Here is a 22,911-nt window from a genome sequence, read left to right on the forward strand (position 1 = left end):
GCCACTGCAAAACAGACATCTGGCTATAGAAACGATGTTTCTTTACAAGCTATCCAGAAAATCTTCGTGTGGGCCACAGTTTTGACACAAACTAGTATTTTAAGTGTTCTGGTCCAAAGCAAAAAGCTTCTAGACTATAATTTCAAGTAACTGAATTTTATATCCACTGCATTTCTTACTGAATATGACCTTGATACTAATTCCATGCAAAGTGTCCACTAACGACTTTGCTATTTCTTCCCCCCTCCACCTCCCAAACAAAACTGGATTAAGGCACAGAGTTTGAGCTGCAAGTTCACTGTGTAAGATGCTGTTTGCAAGGGATGCTCATGAGGGATGACATTATGATAGCTGAGAATAATGCTAAAAAACTGCAGGCTTATTCTTCTAGAGTTAGTCAGCAGATTTGTAACAGATAACGGTAATGCTAACGAGACACGCAAAATCTTCTACATTTTCATGTAAGGATAGACAACAAAGCAGGATTTTTCCTCAGCATGAAAGAGCCTTCTCTTTAATGATTTTTGAAGTATTTATCAGCAATGAAAGCAACCCAGAGCATTCCTCTCCCAGTTGCTGTCTACATCTGAAGATAAAAATGAAAGTTACAGCTGACTGATGAGCTAAAATAAAAGGCTCTTCTCATAACTACAAGACATCAGCCTTCAGCACAGAATAACTTTCTACTTTAAAAAAAAATGGCAAGCTGTACTACATAAGAATTACAGTAACAACCTCAAAAGATGCACTAGCCCGCATTTTGGAGGATGACAGAAAACACAAAAACACAAGAGTACAAATGTAAAAGTACTATGAAAGACACTAGTTTATAAAGACTGGAAAATGATGTATGCACCCCAGAACATATTTCCCCATTTCCTAGTAACTTCATAGTTTCTGGTCAAGATGAGATACTATCATTAACAGTACTTCCGGCTGCATAAGTCATGTTGGTTATTTTGCAAAATTTGTATTGTTCTCAGGAATTACATCATTGTAGACTGCCAGCACAAATGTAGCAAGACAGTGGCTGAAGTTCCCTTAGCCCCCATTTAGCACCCGAGCCCAGCTTTGCCTTATCACCACATCACGAGGACAGAAGACAGCGCTGATGGAGAAGAACACGCTGCCAGGCTCCCACTTGCTCATCCCACCCCAAGTGCCTGCCTGAGGCCAGTGCAGAAGGGTGGGGAGACTGCGACCAGCTGCCCCCATGTGCCCTATAGGCAGGTCAGCTTGGAGGCTTTCCTAGCTACACCCCCAACAGGGTATGCAGCATGGGCAGCTGAAATTTGTAGGCATCCTGCGTGGAAACTTTCTTTTAAACTGTGGCATGCCAATATTAACTTAAAGTCCTGTATCCATGTCACGTGGGTACGCCGAACAGAGGCAGTTAACTCAGATCCCTGTCTAACACCCATAAAAAGATGTAAATTTACAAAGGCACAAAGCTCACCTGAGATGACTGATAATCTGCAGGATTCCTCAGAGTCTAACTGACCTTAGACAAAGCAATGTAATTGCTTGTCAGATGGCTCCTTGCTTAGTAGTCTGTACCACTTAGAGACAAAGTCTTCTTTAAGAATTCCTAGAAGCTATTATCAGTGATCCAAAAGCACCTTAATAGAAAAAGGAATTTCTGTAACAGTTTCATCATTACCGTACTACCACATACTTCAGTTCAGCAGTACTTGCTAAAGAGAGAGCTCTTTTCAAGGAAGTAGAACAATCTCCCAGTTAAAGTTTGAGTTACATTCAACAATCACGGCAAGGGAAAGAAATGGGGGGGGAAAGAAATTCTGGTCATTCTATCAGCCCAAAAAGAAAGTAGGACAATGACTGACCATTTCAACTCGTCTAGTTGTGTTAAAAAAATTTCCACATATCAACTGCTCTGTTTTCTCATACAGAGGAATCATTCTGGACTGATGTGCTATCATATGTATATTCCCAGAAACTTGTAGTATATACGTATATTCACGTGCATGCACATGCGCACACACAGATACTCTAGTGAAACAGTATCAGCTTCAGCAATAACAATTTCCTGAATAAAAGTGGAAGACTTCCAAAACAGTAGTTCTGAAGATCTTAACACACTGAGGACTTTCTACATTGTACATTAAATTACAAACGCATGAACATAAACCAGGATCCATTTATTTTATCTGCAAGCAACCAGAGATGTTCCTGGCAAGCAAGGAATTTAGAAATGCCAGGAATTTTTCTTTAACATTCCTATAAAATAAAGGAAAGGGATTTGTCTAAGATCGTTTACCCGGCTTATCTTTGTTTCTTACTTTTATGCAGTATTAGGACTTATCCTTTCCCCTAAGTTACAATGCAACATCCCTATGAGAAATACTGCAAGCACGGTATACTCAGGAGCAGCATTCTGAGCCATCATTATATGTAGGTATATGTAATGCAATATCATTACTAATAGTACACAGAAACTATCCTTAAGTATCTGGAGGTAATCTGATTTAGCTAAAGTCATTACTATAATTTGTCCAGGACCTGGCTTTACCTTCTACCAATAAAATTACTCAGAAGTGCTACAGTGAAATGATACAATTAAAATGAGGAACTTGTGACAGTATGAAATCTGCTGAAAGGCATAGCTGACACAGCCCTAAATGATGTAGCAAGTTCCACATGCATATGCTGTTTACTTGTGGTATAGAGCAGCACCTATATTATGAGCACGGCTGCTACTTCCTCAAAATGCACTTTTCTCACTGTCCCTTCCATTACAGAAGAAATACTGCTACAATTTAGAATCTCAGAAACACACAAAAATCAGATGTTGGGGGGTAGTTGCAGTGTGCAAAAAGTAACTCTTAAATTGTGGGAGTGGCTGAGGAGGGAAATCAGACCAGTATCGCTATGAACTTCGCTGTTGGATGCTATTTGACAGCTGACAAAGAAAGTACTTCAATTACTTTTGCATTTCAAACTTCAGGCTTGCCAAAATAAGCATTAGATTAATAACAACAGACAAGATACTACTAAGTACAGTTTAAAGACATCTGCTTTATTTTAACAGAAAATATGTTTATTCCTCCATAAATAGTATCTGTTACTGAATAAACAGTATCTATTGCATGCTAAATGAGACCAGAAAGCCTTCAAAGGCAGGAAAAACAAAACGAGAATATTCTAGTAACCCAGATCACTACTGGGTAAATACTGGGTCAGTATCGATCTGATACAATATTGAATTATGACACACTATACATGACTGCATCTCAGATCATCTTTCCAAGGAATCCAAATGTCATCATGTCATGAACAATCCTCGTTCAAAATATTATTTCTGAAGAATACTCCTGCAGCAACCATCACTGCATTCTTAAATTTTACCTTCCTTACAGGTGCAGAACAAGCAAAAATATTGACTACAGTGACATAAAACAATAAGATAGCTTGTTAAAGGAGCAATGGAAAGAGTAACAAAAAAAAGGCAGGTGAGCAGGAGACTGCTCCATAACAGAAGGGGTTTTTTATGGGGAACATGTTAAAAAAATTTGTCTCAGCTGAAACATCTTTAGAAAAAAATTGAGAACAATTAATAAGAAAGTGCAATGACCAGAAAATGTTCAAAATGGTTCAAGGAAGTATTGCATGCAACTACTGAATTATTAACTGTGATGTGTACTGTCTCATCTAAAACGATTAAACACAAAGACCTTACCCCCGGCTCAGAAAGTTCCGAGATGAGGATCCAGTACTGCACATTTATTTCATCCCCTACACACACCTAATAGTCAGTGTTAGAGCTAGAATTGGGGACTTGATGCCATAACCGAGTACAGCTGTTATAATTTGCTGTTCCTACAGTACGATCTAAAACCATTAAACACAAAGACCTTACCCCAGCTCAGAAAGTTCCGAGATGAGGATCCAGTACTGCACATTTATTTCATCCCCTACACACACCTAATAGTCAGTGTTAGAGCTAGAATTGGGGACTTGATGCCATAACCGAGTACAGCTGTTATAATTTGCTGTTCCTACAGTAAGGAAAAATCTTGCTAACACACAGAGTTGCTTCTAGCATGACCAAATTAATTTTGGGGTACATCCAAGCTGAAAGAAAAATCTTGACATTTAATGTCCAATTAATTGCGATGCTTAAATTATCAATAAAAATAACCTCCAGTCCTTCTTAGAGGCACAAACACTTGTCAAATTTACATAAAAACAATGTACACAGACTATAAACCTATAGCTCAAAACAAACACCGTGTTCTGTTTTAGGCTGATAGATATATACAGTATTGTAAAATAAAAACAAAACTAAGTGCTTGATTCTGCCCTTTGGAAGATCTGTGTCTGTCCAAGCTGAAAAGGTCTCCAATAACTATGCACAATTAGGACAGCAGAATACAGACAGATTTAGCCCTCCAAACAAAGAACTTCTAAGCATGTCTGATTTTTTTTTTTCTTAGTTATTCCCAGCAATGGAGATCACTGCAAACCATAGAGCACACATTTTTACTGCTTGTTACCACTTATACAAAAACCACAGCTAGCAACTACAAGGCAAAATACGTCATATTTTTCTTAACTCATGCACAGCATGCCTGAATAGATATAGCATCAAATTATCAAGTAATCAACACGTTAGTGGAAAAAATATAGCAGCATCCAACTATTACTGAAGTTGAGGGAAACCATTCACCAATTTTAACATATTTTGAAGTGTTATTATTTTCGTCACTGAAATCTCACCATTTATAAAAATCTATTAGCACAGGAAGAAAAACTGTTATTAGGAAAAGCTGTAGAATAAAATGCGCCAGAATCCAACTATTTTGGTAGAGCGAATATACATGTAACACATGACTAACTTACAAATTAGGGAATCAATTCTCATAAATTTTTGTCAACTTTAACAGTTACTGACAGAGTGAATTCCATCATGAAGCCATGACATTTATCAAAAATTAATCAAATTTGATTTTTCCCCTTCAATTTTTTTTTTTTTTTTGACAATTTTGCTGTAACATGTACTTATCTATAGGTTTTCAAGGTGAATGAATACTATTCTTCTTCTGGGGAGCACAGTCTTTGGTATTTAGCCTTAGGAAAGGGTTAACGAGATGCAATAAAGTATCCATAATAGATTTAACACTACAAATGACAAAACAAACTTGAACTTAGATAAGCTTCTTCTGATTTTAAACCAGGTACAGTAGTTGAATTATGAAGCTAGTTATTTAGCAAGGCAAGTTCTATGTACAATATCCACACTCTGGGCTTAGCTTAAAAAAAAAAAAAGTACAATTCCTTCAGACTGTATATCCTACTCAGAGTTATAAGAGCTCTAACATTTAAATAATTACAGCCGGAAAGCCAAAAACTTGTCTGCTCCATGAGAGTCAGGTATTTTCATGTGATCATAAGACCACAGCAGTTTATCACTCATTACTTAAGTCATTATACTTTAAGTGTTCATGTTTAACACATCTTAACTGCAAGTAAAATGCATTCATTTAAAACATGAGCAGCCATCAAAAGGGGCATAAGGTGATTCACTCTGCAACTGGGGTTGTCTAAGGGCAGGACCCGATCATTTAAATCAAGTCAATACACAGAGAGATACAAAAGGACGGATTCATATTTAGTTTAAGGATAAAAAATAATTTTAAAATAAAAATTTCAGTCTCAGTGTTTTAGATAGAATGACAATATTCTTTAATATTTTATTATACTTCATGAAATTTCTTTTTTACCTACCAACCAAATCTATAAAACCCATTTCTAGTGAAACACAGAATCACTAAGGTTGGAAAGGACCTTCAAGATCATCAAGTCCAACTGCTAACCCAACACCCCCATGCCCCCTAAACCATGTCCTGAAGCGCCACATCCACACGTTTTTTGAACACTTCCAGAGATGGCGACGCCACCACCTCCCTGGGCAGCCTGTTCCAATGCTTGACCACCCTCTCCGTGAAGAAATTTTTCCTAATATCCAATCTAAACCTCCCCTGGCACAACTTGAGGCCATTTCCTCTCGTCCTATCACTAGTTACTTGGGAGAAGAGACCAACACCCACCTCACCACAACCCCCGCTCAGGTAGCGTCCTGCTTTCAGCCAGGGTAGAGTCAATTTTCCTCATAGAAGCTAGTGTGAGGCTATGTTTTGGATTTGGGATGAGAAAATGTTGATAATGTGCTGATGTTTTGAGTTGCTGCTAAGCAGTCAAGGACAGTCCAGCTTCTCATACTGGCCTGCTAGCAAGAAGGCTGGGGGTACATGGGAAGTTGGGAGGGGACACAGCCAGGACAGCTGACCCAGGCTGGCCAAAGAGATATTCCATACCATATAACGTCACGCTCAGTATATAAAGCTGGGATGAAGAAGAAGGAAGGGGTGGAAGGACGTTCAGAGTGATGGCGTCTGTCTTCCCAAGAAACTATTACGCATGACGGAGCCCTGCTTCCCTGGAGATGGCTGAACACCTGCCTGCCCATGGGGAGTGGTGAATGAATTCCTTGTTTTGCTTTGTTTGCGTGTGCGGCTTTTGCTTTACTTATTAAACTCTCTTTATCTCAATCCACGAGTTTCTTCACTTTTACTCTTCTGATTCTCTCCCCCGTCCCACCATGGGGAGTGAGCGAGTGGCTGCGTGGGGCTTAGTTGCCAACTGGGGCTAAACCACAACAGATGCCATCTTGGGTAGGATTCAATAAACATAGGGATCTTGGCATCATTTGAGATGCCTTGGTATCATTTGAATTGGATCCCCAGTGGCGGGTGGAAACCATGGAAGACAGTTTCAAACGCCTTAATCTCAATCCACGAGTTTCTTCACTTTTACTCTTCTGATTCTCTCCCCCGTCCCACCATGGGGAGTGAGCAAGTGGCTACATGGTGCTTAGTTGCCGGCTGGGGCTAAAGCACAACAGGTAGTTGTAGGGAGCGATAAGGTCTCCCCCCAGCCTCCTCTTCTCCAGACTGAACAACCCCAGTTCCCTCAGCTGTTCCTCATTAAGACTTGCTCTCCAGACCCCTCACCAGCTTCGTTGCCCTTCTTTGGACACACTGAAGCATCTACCACCATTACTACTAAGCTGTTAGATTGTCAAAATGCAGGACTCAAACTTTCAAGCAATGAAGCTTCATCTGCAACACACACAAAAGTCCAGAACCTTTGACTTCTTCAAAAGATAATTACATCTCAAAACAGAATAAGCCCTTTTAAGTTCCCTTTCCAAGTCAAGATAAACACCTATAGTTACCCTTTTTTCATTTTTAGAGAAACAAATATTCCACCACAAACTAAAATTAATATAGTAACATTTAAATTCAAAGATTCAAGTTCAAGGATTTCTTTCATTCCAGTAGGGCTTAAACATGCACTATTCATGAGTGGAGTAGCAGCAAGTAAAAGTGAGGAAGCGTTTGCAATTTTGCAAGTCTTTGCTAAAACACATGATCACAGCTTTGTAGGGTGCGTCCTGAAATGCCCCCATGTACAGTAAACCCATGGACTTTAAACTCATGGACTTTTTACTCATGATTACTCCTCCAAAGCTTTAGAGGAGAAAGGACAGGAAAACTTGTGCTCTTACACCCTAGGATTTCCCTGTCTTGTCTTCACATACACAGAAGGGGTTACAAATTGTACAATGCAGGAACAGCTGATGTTTCACAGTCACCTTACATGCCGAGTGTTGACCCTACGTTGGAGTGTCTGGCACACTGAATGCTGCTTGTCAGTTGAGGAAATGCCTCCTCCAGCCAAATGTGAGCCCACATGTCTGCCCCTAGCCCAGGAAACTGAAGTATCTCTGTTGTCAGTAACCTCCCTAATAGTTTAGTGAAGAGCAGGCATCAGCACCATACTCTAAATTATGCAGACCATGAGTGTGCAAACAATGACTATGAAGAGACGCCCAAATCCTGTTAGTTAGTTCATTGATAGTTGACTAGGTTACTTATCAGTTCATATCCTTCAAGATTTAGTTCACGGAAGAACATATGACTTCCACTACTTGCCAAGATTAAAAGTACATTATTATGGTGGAAACATCAGCTTGGAGCCTCCACTGATGGCTTTCTTCTCATGAATGAATGAGAAAAAGTGGAAAAAGGAAGTGAGTAAACAACTAAGTGGAAAACAGCCCAAGCACCTGGACCTCTAGCACCTTAATTTGTCCTTCACATTTGCCAGGAACTTATTTTGAGATTATTGTCTAATAATAGGACAGGCTATATATCTCAAACACAAACCCTTTAAAATGCCATACTGGAACCAAGAGTGTGATAAGAAAATAAAGGTTTCTGGTATAAAAGGGCCACACTCGCATTTTTAATAGTTTGAAGAAGATTTAAAGAAGATGTTTGTGGGTTTAAACTTTTTCTTCCATATTCAGCAAAAATGTGGTTTACACATTTGGTAGAAAAGTTTGGTGATCTCTTCTTAGAAACTAAATCCTCTTCACATGATTTATACCTTCTGGCATGCACTTGGGCATATAGGCTTGTTTCTTCTTTTCACTGATTTATAAACAAAACTAAGAGTGTAAACATCCACCTTACAAAAATAAATAAATTCTGCACTCCAAAGATCTCAAATCCAAATATTGAAATATCTACATGTAAAATTTGTTCTTTATTAGAGATTAAACTTTTGAGTAAGAATGTGAAAAGATTTGTACTTCTGTAAAAGCAAATTCTGAAATACTACTAAAACCATAAAATACTTCTAAGTCAGACATCAAAGAAAATAACATTATTGTTTATGCCCCCTCTCTGTAAGTGTTCAAGGCCAGGTTGGACAAGGCTTTGAGCACCCTAATGTAGCAGAAGTTATCCCCACTCATGGCAGGGTTGGAACTAGGTAACTTTAAGGTCCCTTCCAACCCAAACCATTCTGTGATTCTATCCTTTTATATTAAGTGATGGAATATGTGGTGTAACATTTCTGAACACAGAATCTTGCTATCCAGAAAGAATGCATTGGTCTTGCAACTTGAGGCTGACACATGGGTCAAGCCTTTTTCAACATCACCACCTCAACTTAAAGATACCCTCTTTAATAGGCAAAACAGGCATTTCAAAGTACATTTTTACAAAGTCATCTAGCTACAAAATAACACATCTACTTTTCTTACATGTGTAACCATATTCTTTAAAAATACTTTTAGATTGATAAATGTTGTATGAAGGATATTGATGCATCCTTGACAATTTAACACTTCTCTAGCCATTAGAAAGCAACTATTTTAAAGGAGCCCTTAAGCACAGAGCTCTAATCCATGTCTTTAAATACTTCCAGTAACCTCAGCCCAGAAATCTACAGTTTTCTTAATCATTGTGGTCCATTTGCCTGAAGGTTATCTGTTAACACGTTTGTATTTTGTTACCTCTATACTTGTTTAAATGCAAGAAAGACAATTCTAACATGCTTACAATCCATGTTACTTAGCCCTTCACTGGAAACCCTCCATTCACTGAACACCCACTCATATCAAGGCCTCAAAACCATCGGTAAATCTTCAGCCTGTTTTCACTAGAACAGAACAAAGCACGTGTCGCCTGGTCATGCTAAAACACACCTTTGGCAGTACCATTCCCACCAGCCAGACACATCACATGAGCATATTTGTGAACACTCGAAATATCATGCTTTCTTTTGCTATGTGCAATTTCTGCTGAATGCCCTGGTGTCATTCACAGATCACCTGTTCAAGAAGTCACTGAATCTCCCACCAAACCAACATTGAGGGGTGCTTGTGTTACTAATATAACAAATAGCAGCTTAACATGAGCAATTTCAGATACACATGAAGCACTGTCTGCAAGCTTACTGTGTCTTCTGAGACATCTAACATTAACTCCCCCAAATTTCCTTTCCTACTGCAGTGACATTTAGGTAAACAGCTTTTGCTGTATCGCTATGGGAACAGCGGCTGTTCCTTCTGTTCCTATATTGCCAGTACCAATCACTTTTTCTTCACCAAAATTTTCTGCCAAAACACTCTACGTTCTCAAACTTAAAATATAGCCTCTGACAACAAGATTCACCAGAAAGTCAGCCAAACCATTTCCAAATAAAGACAAAATAAGAAACTGACTTAAGAGAACTCCCTAAACCTCATTCTACTGTTCATATGAACCCTATCACCATATCTCAACATTTCACAGCCTCAAACTTACTTTTCTTTTTGCTATCCTTCTAGAGCAGAAAGCTATTTTGTAAGTGGGAAACTGAAACACTAAAAAGCTAAATAGCCTGTCCAAGAACACACAAGAAGTTAGGAGACAACTAAAAAATTCAATGGTCATTTCTGAAGTTCATGGCTAGCATCTTACCTACCTTCTCTTACCCTTTCTCTATGGCAACAAACCATTTTATTTCCTTAACCTGCATAATTGAGGTTCCTCTTAGAGGACCTAAGCAGTTCTGTAAACATGAAAATTAATAAAGTCTCATCTCCCTACAGCCTGGCATTGGTTGATGAGCTTTGGTATGGCATGTAGGCTCCTGCTGCAGCCTGCCTTTGGGGGAGAGGGAACACAAAGTCTCTCCCTTCCTGTTCTCAAAAAACACATAAAAATAACTTTGAAATCTTTGTTTCTGCCATTGAAATCAGATGTTCTCAGAAGTTACAGAGCTCAGAGGTATGTATACCATGTGACTGCAAAAGCTTCTCTTTTTTTCGGCCTTTTTTCCTCACTTTTTAACAGGGAGCTCCTAGAACAACAACCTTAGCTACATCACAACCTGTGGCCCATGTATTTTTCATCCACACTGGTAAATGCAGTGCTTAGGGAAAACAGATGTGAGAAGCAGCTGACAGCCTTTTACTACAGAAGAAAGTCCTTTAAAAAGTCACAAATCTAATCTGTGCTGACAGACTAGGTCTGTGCATGCTCAGTCTACCTATGCTCAGCCTGCATTAACTATGGGTGTTAAGCTTGCAAAGCCTCCAGCAAGTTTCACAGTTCAGGGTAAGGTCTTCTTATTGTATTAAGAATACAGATGGCAGGCATGTCTGGTCTTAAGATGGGCTTACATCAACACACTCATGGCAATGCAAACATAAAACTGAATCATTAGCCAGTAAAATAACATGGCTCTGCTGAAACCATGTTTTAGGGAATTTCCATGAAATGTGATAGTTGCATTAAGACAAAATGTAAAATTTTTTAAGTACCATTCAGTTTGGTACTAGAATATAGAGAAACTCTGTTCTACGCTATGCCTCGCGAATTATGGCAGCTGGCACTTCAACAGGAGACAGAGCTAGCTGCCTCGCACTGCGAATGCGGGCCAGTCACAGAGACTTTGTACCTGGAAGTATTCATCTTTGCTCTAGCAGTCCGAGCACAAACTGTAGTAAGAATCATTTAATACTGTAGTAAGAATCATTTAATACTGTGATACTCTTAGGTACAGTTGGGTTAAAACATTGTTGTTTTGTTTTTTTTTTTTAAGAATTCTGTTTAATTTAGTTTGTCTGAAGTCAGTCATTTCAAGAGATTTTGAGACCTTATATAGAACTTAACACATTGATTAAAATAATTTGGTAGGTTGTTTTCTTTCTTGCTATAGCAAGAAATAAATTATTGAACAATGAATGCTACCTGAACTCGGAACTAGTAAGTGTTTTGGGGAAGAGGATAAACATATAATTACTTAAATATAATTTCATTATGAGTAACTGACTTATGCCACACATCATTGGTATATGTTTCAAGGGATTCTGGATGAGCATTTGAAAAAAATAAGTAATGTCATCATAATAAATCCATCAGAGTGAAAACCGCACTAACAAAATGTCTGATAAACATAATACAGCTTTGGGGTGTTTGCTACTCAGTACCTTGGAAGGACTGCATTTTTTCGATTAGCTGAGTGGCATAAGATATGATCTTGCTGGAGGCTGCTGCACTGCTGCAGCCACCGTCAGCCAACCCAGAATAGTGTAATTATTAAACTACTGAACCTTATTAATGAACATTTCTTATGTTTATGTTCTTACATTGCAAGGAGCTTTCCAACCTTTGTGCCACACAAATGTAACTGGCTCTGTAGGCTGCTTTGTGCCGCTGGACCTTCTGCAAAATTTTACTGAAATACAACCTGGTAGTTCAGTATGACATATTTAAGCTGTCAAGTGTGATAAAATTCAACATACCACCTATTCTGTATTACATGAGAAGACAACAACTAAAACAATTGGCCACATGAACCTTTGATCTGAACTACTTTCCTCAATTAGGATACATCAAATATTAGTTTCTTAGAAAACATGCAATAAAAATAAATTTGAAGATTAAATTCTGATCTTCTACAAGTTTTGTCTAACATCATCCTTTCTGCTATACTGATCAACACTGATCACAGTTTATATTCTGTGATTTACCACAGTAACAAGTAGCAAGATTCAGATCCTTAATGATGACATTACCAAAAGGAGTAATTCTACAAGCTTTCAAACTTGTAAGCAACACTCTACCCACATGAATAGTGACCACCGAAAAACATCACGTAATGGCAACAGACGAGTTAGACACTGCCCGAACTTTCGGCTATGCAACAAAACTGAAAATGTACTCACATAATACCTTTTAATGATAAAAAAGGGAAAAAAAAAAAACTTGGTTCATAACTATATAAATAAATCCATGAAAATCAATCTCTTCTTCATTTAAAAGTTTTATTATTATTACTATCAGTCACTACAGTGTTATTCCAGAACAATACTCCCTACTAACACTGAATAGGCAAATGATGTATCCTGGTCAACTGTGTTGATTTCATTGAAAAATATTATTTTCATAGTTAAAGTTTGAGCATAAATCTCAAATCTTTATCTAACATTTGTTTTCAAATGCTGAAGTCAAGCACCTAGGTTTCTGAGAAGAATCACACTCTGTTTAGTCACGGCATTCTTCAAGAGAACTCTAAAAGCACTTTTATTCATAAAAATTACTATGAAAAAACATGAACAACAGTAGGCTGCTAATCGGTGCTACCAAGTGAATTTTATACCAGCAGAAACTAAGGGCATGCTCTCAATCTCCTCTGAAGGGGGAGGGATAATATTGTATTTGCAATTCATTAAATGAAAATTTTATTGCAGATGATTATACAGTAACAAAAAAAAACCCCTAGCATTGAAAAGCAAATCCATCCTAATTAACATTCTCCCATTATCATTATGTAATCATTTAACCTTTCTTCAAGGCCCTGTGTCCTTCCAGATGGCCCAGCAAAAGAAAGGTTTTGGTGCATGACAGCAGGATAAACAAATCTGAATTCTTGCAAAATGAATGATAAACCAAATCACACATTCAATTAACCATTACTGAAAACAGTTTGTCATTAAAGATCACCAGATTAGAAAATTCATATAACTGTTAAGATCAACTAAAATGTGTCTTGTGAAGCACCCAGGGACCGATTTTTCAAAAGCACTCAGGACTTCTCCATTTCTGCTCAAATTAAGTAAGCCTTGGGCAGCACTTTCAAGAGCCATGGATCCCAACTCTGTTGTATTCCAAGACACAGCATTCACACACACAGAGACAATATAAAAAACCACCCCACAGTTCTCAATGCATAATATGCTTCTTATATGAAGTATGTTTTTAAAAGAAAGTGAACACCAGTATTCTGCATAACGTAGAGTTTTAAGACAGGTTTTATAAAGTAAATCCAAGCAGTATTTATGGTAATCTACTTTTGGTGTGGCACTGATACATGGCAACATGTAAGGATTCTCAATTTTGTGTGGTCATTTTTTGAGTAAAAACTTCAGAAATAATTTTCAGGGTTTCCTTTAAGCATAGCAGCTAGTGTCAAGGAATAAAACTGTAGATTAGTATTTTGTTAAAAGTACATACTCAATATTGAAGGAAATTAGTAATTCACATGGTTTACAGACTGTCAGTAAACTGGTTTTATAACCTAGGTTTGTTCATGGGGTTTTTTCAGAGCATTTAAAAATCAACTTTAACACTATTCCACAATAGTTTGTATGGAAAGTACAAGCTTCCCCCACTCATCTTAAATGCTCACTTTGGATTTGAATTACAACAATTTTAATGTCAAATCTAACTACTTTCCCACTGACCATTCCACTGATGTAGTAACTAATAAGATTATTCTGTGTATTTGGAAGTACACAGATTGACTTTGATTGTGACCAGTCTATAAAGTCTTGCAGTCATACCTTTACCAAGCAGGGACAAAGGGAAAAGAAGGGCAGGAAATCACTGCTCTTCACAGAACAATTAAGCCAGGGAGAAAAAGCCTTTACCAGTGCAGCACTATTCTGCTTTGGAGACTGACTTTAGGCTATAATAGAAAAAGAACTCTTTCTGGTGTACGCTGTATCTCCCTAGGCAGCTTGCCAGTAAAGCACTACCAGCAAATCTTTTTAAGGAGACAAGCCCTCAGTAGGAATTCCCCACAGGAACAATCTTGCAACTTTGAACATGGAAAAAACATTTCCTTTCAAATGGGAATTAAGTACATCTTTTGTAAGGCCTTCTGGTTTGGATAACCGAGAAGCTATCTCCTACATTAAAAAAAGGGAAATTATTTTGGCAGTGTCATTAACTGAAACCTGTAAAACTAAGTTGCAGACCTTTCTTTCATACTCTTGTACTCCAAACACCCATTTTCATCTGTGCTTAAGTAGCTAAATCCTAAGTTGCATTGGGGCACACAAAACAAAAGAGAGAAGAACAAGGACTACTCTATGTTATTTCCAAACCTCTACAAACCCAAGTGATCCTTCTACCAGTTGGAAGTTGCCAGTCATCTCTGTCATTTTCTTTCAGGAATGTCCCTTTTCCTAAGCCAGAGCGTGAAATAAAAATTCCCGTTTCATTCACCACTAGAGATGGACTTGACATATGCAGTTACTTTTACCAAAAGAAATTCAAGAGCTATTCCACGCTACTGGTATAGTGCAAAGCAGACAGAATAGGCCTAGGAACTGGCTGCAGGACAAAGTGGGTATAAATACTACCAACTCAATTTTCATCTATTTTGCAGAGGTATGCATTACAACACAAAGGAAAAAAGTTTTGTAAATACATGATCTGCACTGATAAAAGTCAAAGCAATCCATAATGATTAGCTACCACATACTACTGGAAGTTTTGGGCTGACAGTAACATAAAAGAATTGAAATATGAAGATAGGGCTGAGTACAGCACTATAATATTTTTTAGTAATTCCCTTGCAGAAATGTCATCTATTAAGGAATTCTTGCAGTTGTGCAAAAGTTACTTACTGATGCATACTGTCTCACCTAATAACCTAACAGCTTTACTATTAATTTTCAGAAAGATAAGTCAGGCTGTCCCAGTATTTAAATAGTTAGTTCATGGTTTTTTTAATGAGAAAACAGATGCCAGGGTAATCAATGCACATTAAAAATAGCAGAAAAAAATTATCAAAACTATCCCTTAGAGCATTTACATATGCATATAGACACAAAAACTGATGAGGAGGGAATTCAAGCCTCTTCATTTTTAAGCCTACATGAAAAGAAAAAGGACAGCTCCTAATATTTGGTTTTTTTCAAAATTAAGCTACTGACTTTCTCTCAGGCCCTCCTGACTATTCATACACAGAGCTATAAATACATTTCACTGACTTGAATCAGCATGTAACATAAACATTCCTTTGGTATATCAGTTACAAACAGATCCAGTATTTTTTAATCTTTTTTTCAAATTAAACCTAATGACATTTTCCCTTACAAAGAATTAATCTAGTGCCTTTAGTACCAGTAGTTAGGTGGTAGGCTAAATGCACACAAAACATTGTAATGTCTCCATCATGTTTTCCCATATGCAAAATGAAGTATTTTCAGTAGATTCCAAACTATCTTGCATCTTTCCTGAAAAGTTTACTTGAGTGATTTTATACCAGCTAGCAGAGACATTAGGAGAGAGCATTAGCTAAGAATCCAAAAGTAAAAAGAGATCAGAAACACAGTAACGAAAAGTTATTTAGATTGGAAGATGTTCTAAGCCTGGAGAGAGACACCCAGGCCTCAGACCACTGAACAAGTAAACACAGCAAAGACAGTAGATACATATAGAAATATTCCTAAAATACATCACAGAACATTTAGCAATTAAACAAAAATCTTTATTAAAAATAATTCTAAATGTGGTTAGACTTAATAACATTCTACAATATTTTCAGACAAGCTACGTATAAAGGATAACTGGGTACAAGGTAAAAAAAAAAACTTTTCAATGGATGGATTAATTAGCCATGTGGCCTTAGAACTTAATGAGTCATGGGGTTGCTAATGAGATAAGGATAGGAAGCCTGACACCTCCAAGTCAAGAGTTCAACCAGTTCTTGTCAGAGTACTAGGCTCCTGCTGTGCCCTAGATTGAAGGCACAACTAACAGTTCACGGACAGCACTGGCTAGAGGCACTGAAAGATCTACCTAAATCTACTTACAGAGGAAGTCTGCCTGGAAGATAGGACACAACCATTACACCTTTCTGCAGCAATGTCTGCCTGCTATGGCTCTTCCAATCCCAACTTTCTGGGAGAAAGAAGAGGTGTTCAGGACCATCACCTAACCTGCTCTGTAAGCACAGGCTGGAGAGACCTTTTAATCCAGAACCTCACTCTGTGAGAGGGTTCCCCACTGACAATAGTAGTCAGAAACAAGGGTGAAGAATCCAGCTACCACAGGCACTGTCTTTAATTACCATTAGGTTCCAGCCCTCTATGCATTAGGGTCAAGCCCTTTACTCAGGTGACCTTGCACTTGCCAATTTTCTGTAATTTATGCAAGTAAGTCTCTCAAAATGCACACGCTGTCATCTCAAGTAGAAGAGTCTCACCAGTGGAAACCTTCAGGGTCTAGTCACAAAAAATGCAGTACACCCAAAGCAGATCACTCAAACTTCAGGGGTCTAGTTTTCATAGACTCAGTGTGGATGCCTTCTTATTGTTCACATTTACTTATTTAAAAAAAAAAAAGGAAAGAAAAAGAATAACCAAAAATGCCTTGATCGCAGCCAAAATCCAGACTTCTACTGTGCCAGTCTGCCTGCACATTGTAAAGAAGCCCAATGCTAGTCAGAACAATGGGGAAGTCAGTAGGAGGCAAAGCACAGGAGAACCGAACATGGGACAGCAGGGCGATAAAAGAAAAAAATTGAGGTGGGAAAGTGAGATAGAGCAAAGCATGCTGTGGAAGAGGACAAACAGAAGGGTAAACACAGAGGGAAGCCAGAGGGCAGAGACAAAAGACAACAAGAAAGGAAGAAGTGAGTGTGAAGTTAACAAAGATTAAAGACATGAAGGGAAATAACATAAGATGGGGGGAAAAAAATTAAAAAGACAAAAACAGAAAATAGACATATACAGGAAACCCATCCTGCCAGAAGCTGCTTCTTATCAAGCTCAGACAAGAAGCACTGCCAAAAGAATTGCTGAATCAAGCATGGAAAGTTCAGATCACCTGAAACTTCTGAAGGCAAATGAAAGAAACTACATTAATACATGAACAAAGTAGTGAGCTTATGAGGATTTCATCCTACAGTACACTGGTCACATTGTGCTCTAAGAGGAAAAAAACTTCTTTGCTTCAATAATAGTTTCACCCATCTACTTGCAGAAGAACTGGGCCCACTTGTGAAAGAATGTTAACCGATTAGGGACTAATTATTAAGTAGAATTCAGGATTAAGTTCAGTAACTGTTTCAAAGTTCATTAGTCTGTATTGCACTCTACGCAGTACAGAAATACACAAGAGCAGCTGCTCTGTTCAAAGTATAGAAGAGAAGATCCCTTCCTCCTGCCTCTCCCAGCACACACCAGAGACACACGTCAAGGTATTTCAGACAAAGGATTAGATAAACGGTCCCACAGGACACAAGACTGCAACACTGGCAAGTGGTCAAGCACAGTCCGGTCTGAATTTAACTCTGCGTTTCTGCTTTGTTTGAAATGCATTGTTTTGTATCACCCAGTACTAACACATTATTCTTGAGATAAAATAAGGATGACCATGAATCCACCGTGCAAGACAGCTGTAGTGCACCCTCTACTCTCAGAGAACAGCAAAAAGACAAAACAGAAATCTAAGCTTGTCTATTGAGGAGATAAAGAGACAGATTAAAAAAAACAATAATTAAGGATTCCTATCCTACAACATCCATGATTACCATCTGCTTAATTTAGTCACTGATATCATGAAGAACCCCCTTCTTGTTTCCTGAAGTTATCATAAGTATCTCATATCTCATAGTATGCTGCTGGCTCTATCACAAACACTTCAATAATCATAACTTGCATCTCAGCAAAGATGGGTGACCAACACAGAAACACACAATTGTCCCATCCTTACGCTTCTCTTGCACTGTCAATTTTCTCTAACAGTCTCCTGTTCCAAAAACAAGGGTGTGGAACCTTCTCACAGACATCTACCTTAAGATATTTATGATTAAAAACTGACTCAGATGCAAGCCTAACAGGTACCCAAGATACATCTGTTTTTTAAAACACACATAAAGTATGCATACATTTGATTTACTATTTCTCTTAAGACAAAAACCTTTTTCTTAAAAGGTCTGTTATATTTTTGGTTAATTTGTGCTAAAATTTCTTTTGCCATTACTACTGCAATGTATAACTGACTCTGTGTTGATTAGACACCACATATTGAAACATTCATGAGAAATTGAGAACAGGGCTCACTCACAGCTCAACCAGCAGTTAGGTGGTTGACATTTGGTCAGTGTTTCACTGGCTCAGTCACAGATGAAGACAGACCAAAATCGTATCTCAGATTTCTCTTACAAATCTTGGAAATTCCATCATACAGAAGCTGTCTTCTAACATCCCATCACAAAGGGGAATGAATACCTGTTCTGCATGTCCACCCTTGGATCGAGTTTGCCATTGCAGAACACTTGGACTGTTCAACTTCTCATATATGCAGTCTTCTCCCTATCCCAAGCAAAACTGGAAAAGTTTCCATTTCTAGTTCCCACTTACCAGTGTTCCACTGGTTTTTGCCCCCTTGTACTATTGCTTCCTCTTTCCACGGCTGATTACAAATTATGTATATTTTGTATTAGGAAAAAAATCTATATGCATAAATATTTAATTTTTCTGTTTACAAATTAAAAAAATATGAGCCAGTCAGCTAGCTGATGGAAATCTATTAATCTACTCAACTCCATGAAGCAACATTGATTTACTCCCTAAGAACCAAGCCCCAGATAGAATATCCATATGCAAACTGAAATTTATAAAGCTGAACTTCTGGGGGTTTACATAATGAGCAACTGAAGGCACTAGAGGCAGACCATGTTACTCACTCTGGTCTCTCCCCACCAAGGCACCAAATGGTACCAGTGCTGCAATCTATACAGTGGCAATGGGTGCCTGTGTCCAGAGAGAGGAAAGTGGGGAGAAGAGGCTGTGGGTTGATAGGACCAAACACCTGGGCTGAAAGGAAAGAGGACATTATCTTATTCTCCTCAGCTTTTGAATTAAAGCCAGAGCGGGGTACAGTCCCCTAGCAAGATCAAACTGGCAGTGTAGGGCTCATGGAAGACAAACATGTCCGCAGGCAGGGGCTAAAATGCTACCAAGCCTATTCGTAAGATTTAATATTTATTTTTGAGATTTGATCTGGTTTTTAGACCAGTATTACAAAAGGACTGAACATTATTCAACAGAATAATCTCTACTTCCACTATAAGGCAACTGGCAGCCCTCTCTCAAATATATATCTATACATTCATCTCAAGCATCAGGAAATGCACGCTCAAGCAGGTTCCCAAGCAAGCCTGAAGATTTCTAACGCAGCTCTTCATGATATTCCCTCACATTACGCTTGAAACCACACCAAGAGTTCAAAGGAAATGGGTCTACACTAGGAAAAATATCAGTGAAATACCAGAGGAAGATACATGAAATCACTGGTTAGTGTACTTCATTATGTAGAACCTTAGTCGTAAGAAAAGCCAATGCTGCTCATTCCAGAACTCTTTATTTTTATTAGATCAGGTAAACAGGATGTGCCTGTGTGTTCCCTTACCAGGCTTAAGTCTGTCCCAGCACCTGAAAGCATGTTGTCAGGATAAATTCTGTTCTTGGAGCAAACTTAGTGGAATTACTCAACATCAGTATAAACAGGATGCAAATGTAAATGGGAATGTGAGAGAATTTAAATGTCCAAGTAAACTTTATATACATATAATTGGGGGTGTTCAAGACCCTTTCTACTTAAGAGATAAGGATGTCTTACTAAAAAAAAATGTAACATGTTTTTGCTTAGACTAACATGGCCACACCAGATAAAAAGAAAAAACATCAGGGATAAAATGTCTATTTCTTTCTAAATACTAGAGCAGTGTAGAATTAGGTCAGAAATACCAGACGTTAGCCTAACAGAACTAATGCTAAAAACGTTTCTTTCAAAATTATTAGCCTCTTGACACAAGTAACTGCTCTACCCTTTTCATGTAATGCTTTATGAAATTAGTTATTAGTAGATCTCCTGGTGGATTGACAGCTATGGAGATTTGTGCCCTGAATTTCTTGGGGCAGGGGAAGAAGAAAGATCGGTTGGCTAGATACACAGCTGCATAAATCGTTCTTTACATTGACCTGAATTATTCTGCCTTTTGCCAGCATTTTTGTTTTTGTCCATATTTGCTTAATCTTGATAAACAAAATATAAAAAAGCCACACACATAAAATGGGTCATATGCACAGAATAATTATTTTTTGGAAAATAAACAAGTTAAGACACCACAAATTACACAAACACGTTCATAAATAGAAGACCTTGTATCACCCTAAATTTTCCATGTAAAATAATCAAAAATTACCTACTTACTGGTATCCAATTCTTTATTTCTCAAACAAACCTCCCCTCCCCCGCAAAATGAAGTCACATGCAGATTTTGAATACTCAGGACTGCTGACCCCCACTATCTCAACATGGTATTTAGTATAAACAATGAAATTATTGCAATGTAATTCAATATTATCCTTGAGTGTGAGAGCCTTTATGAGTTTTAATAAAATAGAAAATTAAAACAAAATTAGTTTTCATTATATATTTTCAAGCACACTAGTACACTATTTTCAATCAAAGAAATATATCTCTATACACTACTTACTGCAGCATCATCCCTTTCTGAAAGGTCACTTATACCTGTGCAGTGACTGCTTTTAAAATTCACATTGATGTTCCTATCACTTTAAAAATGTATTAATGAAAAATTTCCCACCATCCTCTCATTAAAAACTAGAATATCTAGTAAAACATACAGCTAAATAAGACCATTAAAAACTGAAAACAGACTAGACAAGTATACTAGGAAAGGCAATAAAACTTCAGAAGGACTGAAACAAGTGTCAGAAGCACAGTAACAGCTAGTGAATGTATTTAATCAATATAAGTGACATAAATTCAAATTACAGTTTTTTATACAACACAAACATACGTAGACACGCAGCGTAATATTAATGTGCATTCCCCTCCAAATAATATCACTGCTGAAAAATCTTATTTTAAATGCATGACATAAGGGAACACATATTAAAACTGAAAATACAGCAATTCCATATGCATTTTAAAGTATCACTATATACCAATTCTATTTTTTAGTGAAGTTATTTATGCTTAATACAGTCTCAAATACTAGCAGCTAATCATGACCATCAACTGAGAAGTATAGTAAACAAACATAAAATAAAAACTTGAGTACTTACCAAATTATGATTAGTTGAATTAGAGTCATCTTCTGGGAATGGGATGTAAACAGCTAAGGCCACACAATTGGCAAAAATAGATAGTAGTATAAATATGTCAAATGGTCTGGAAAATCTTGTTAAGGAATTCATGAATTATGAGTACTTTTCAGTCTAGGTCTCCTTTCAGCATCAACACTTGTAAAACAAATCTTACTTTTAAGGCATTCTTTTGACTGATAATTGTAGCAAACACTTCATCACCTTTAGTTGTATCACAATACCATATTATTTTCCATCACAATGATCTTTCAACATCCTCCTCTTTTTCAAAGAGAAAACTATTACTTTTGCTGCCACAGAGCACTTTATATTAAATTCCAGAGATAAATATAATTATACACTCTTAAATCAGTACATGGGTCATCATGATGGGTAAGGAATACTTATTGAGCTCTTCTGTCCTCATATGCTCACATAAATCTCATTAACGTTAACAGAAATGTGTTTGTCCAAAGGAGGAAAATAATTTGGCACCTAGTTCATTTTAGGATATGAGAAAGATTCCCAGCAAGCCACAACTGTTGTCCTCTATGAGAGCTGTACAATGGACACAGGAAAGTTCTGAACCCTCCTTCATGTCTCTGACAGCTGACTCCTGAACAATTTTGCTTTGGCCAGGACAGATGAAAGTTTAGGTGAGCAGACTGGGGAATGGCTTGGCAGCCATGCATGCTGAGAGGCTATAGGCTTTCACACTGACAATAGCATGAATTGCAGCTGTGCTTCTTGTACCATATCTGCATGACAGCAGTTGAAGCCTGGAGACACCTTTTGTCTTCCAGAAAGAAAAGTATTTCTTAAAATTCATGCCTACGAAGTTCATCCTTCGGTTGATCATTAATTTGCCTTTTCCTTTCAATGTATTGCATTATTTTCTTGTAACTGCAAATACAAAGGTACCCAGATGAACCTATTTGTGAAAGTTTGGAAAGGGAGTATTTTGGACTTCAGCTATGATTTTTGACACCCTTTCCTCAACTCAATGGACAACTTCCTGATATGTGTCCATAAGAGTCCCATAACAGACTGAGAGAAGAGTCCTGAATATACTTGAAGGAAGAATCCTGAATACACTCAAAAGCATTTTTTTGTCAGTTTAAAATATTTTTACGGGG

At 37.7% G+C, this 22,911-nt stretch overlaps 1 protein-coding gene across 1 annotated transcript in view; it reads right to left on the minus strand.

The window, feature by feature from the left end:
* Positions 1 to 22,911, minus strand: part of LOC104623322 (voltage-dependent L-type calcium channel subunit alpha-1D-like) — a gene marked incomplete at its 3' end in the record, with an annotated part of 73,122 nt that overhangs the window by 47,330 nt on the left and 2,881 nt on the right. Inside the window, exon 3 of the mRNA XM_010290375.1 lies at positions 21,755 to 21,860. Within this exon, the coding sequence (XP_010288677.1) occupies positions 21,755 to 21,860 (106 nt within the window). The remainder of the gene's footprint in view (positions 1 to 21,754; positions 21,861 to 22,911) is intronic.

The sequence above is a fragment of the Phaethon lepturus genome, unplaced genomic scaffold (assembly GCF_000687285.1).
Source record: "Phaethon lepturus isolate BGI_N335 unplaced genomic scaffold, ASM68728v1 scaffold8087, whole genome shotgun sequence".
Classification (NCBI taxonomy): domain Eukaryota; kingdom Metazoa; phylum Chordata; class Aves; order Phaethontiformes; family Phaethontidae; genus Phaethon; species Phaethon lepturus.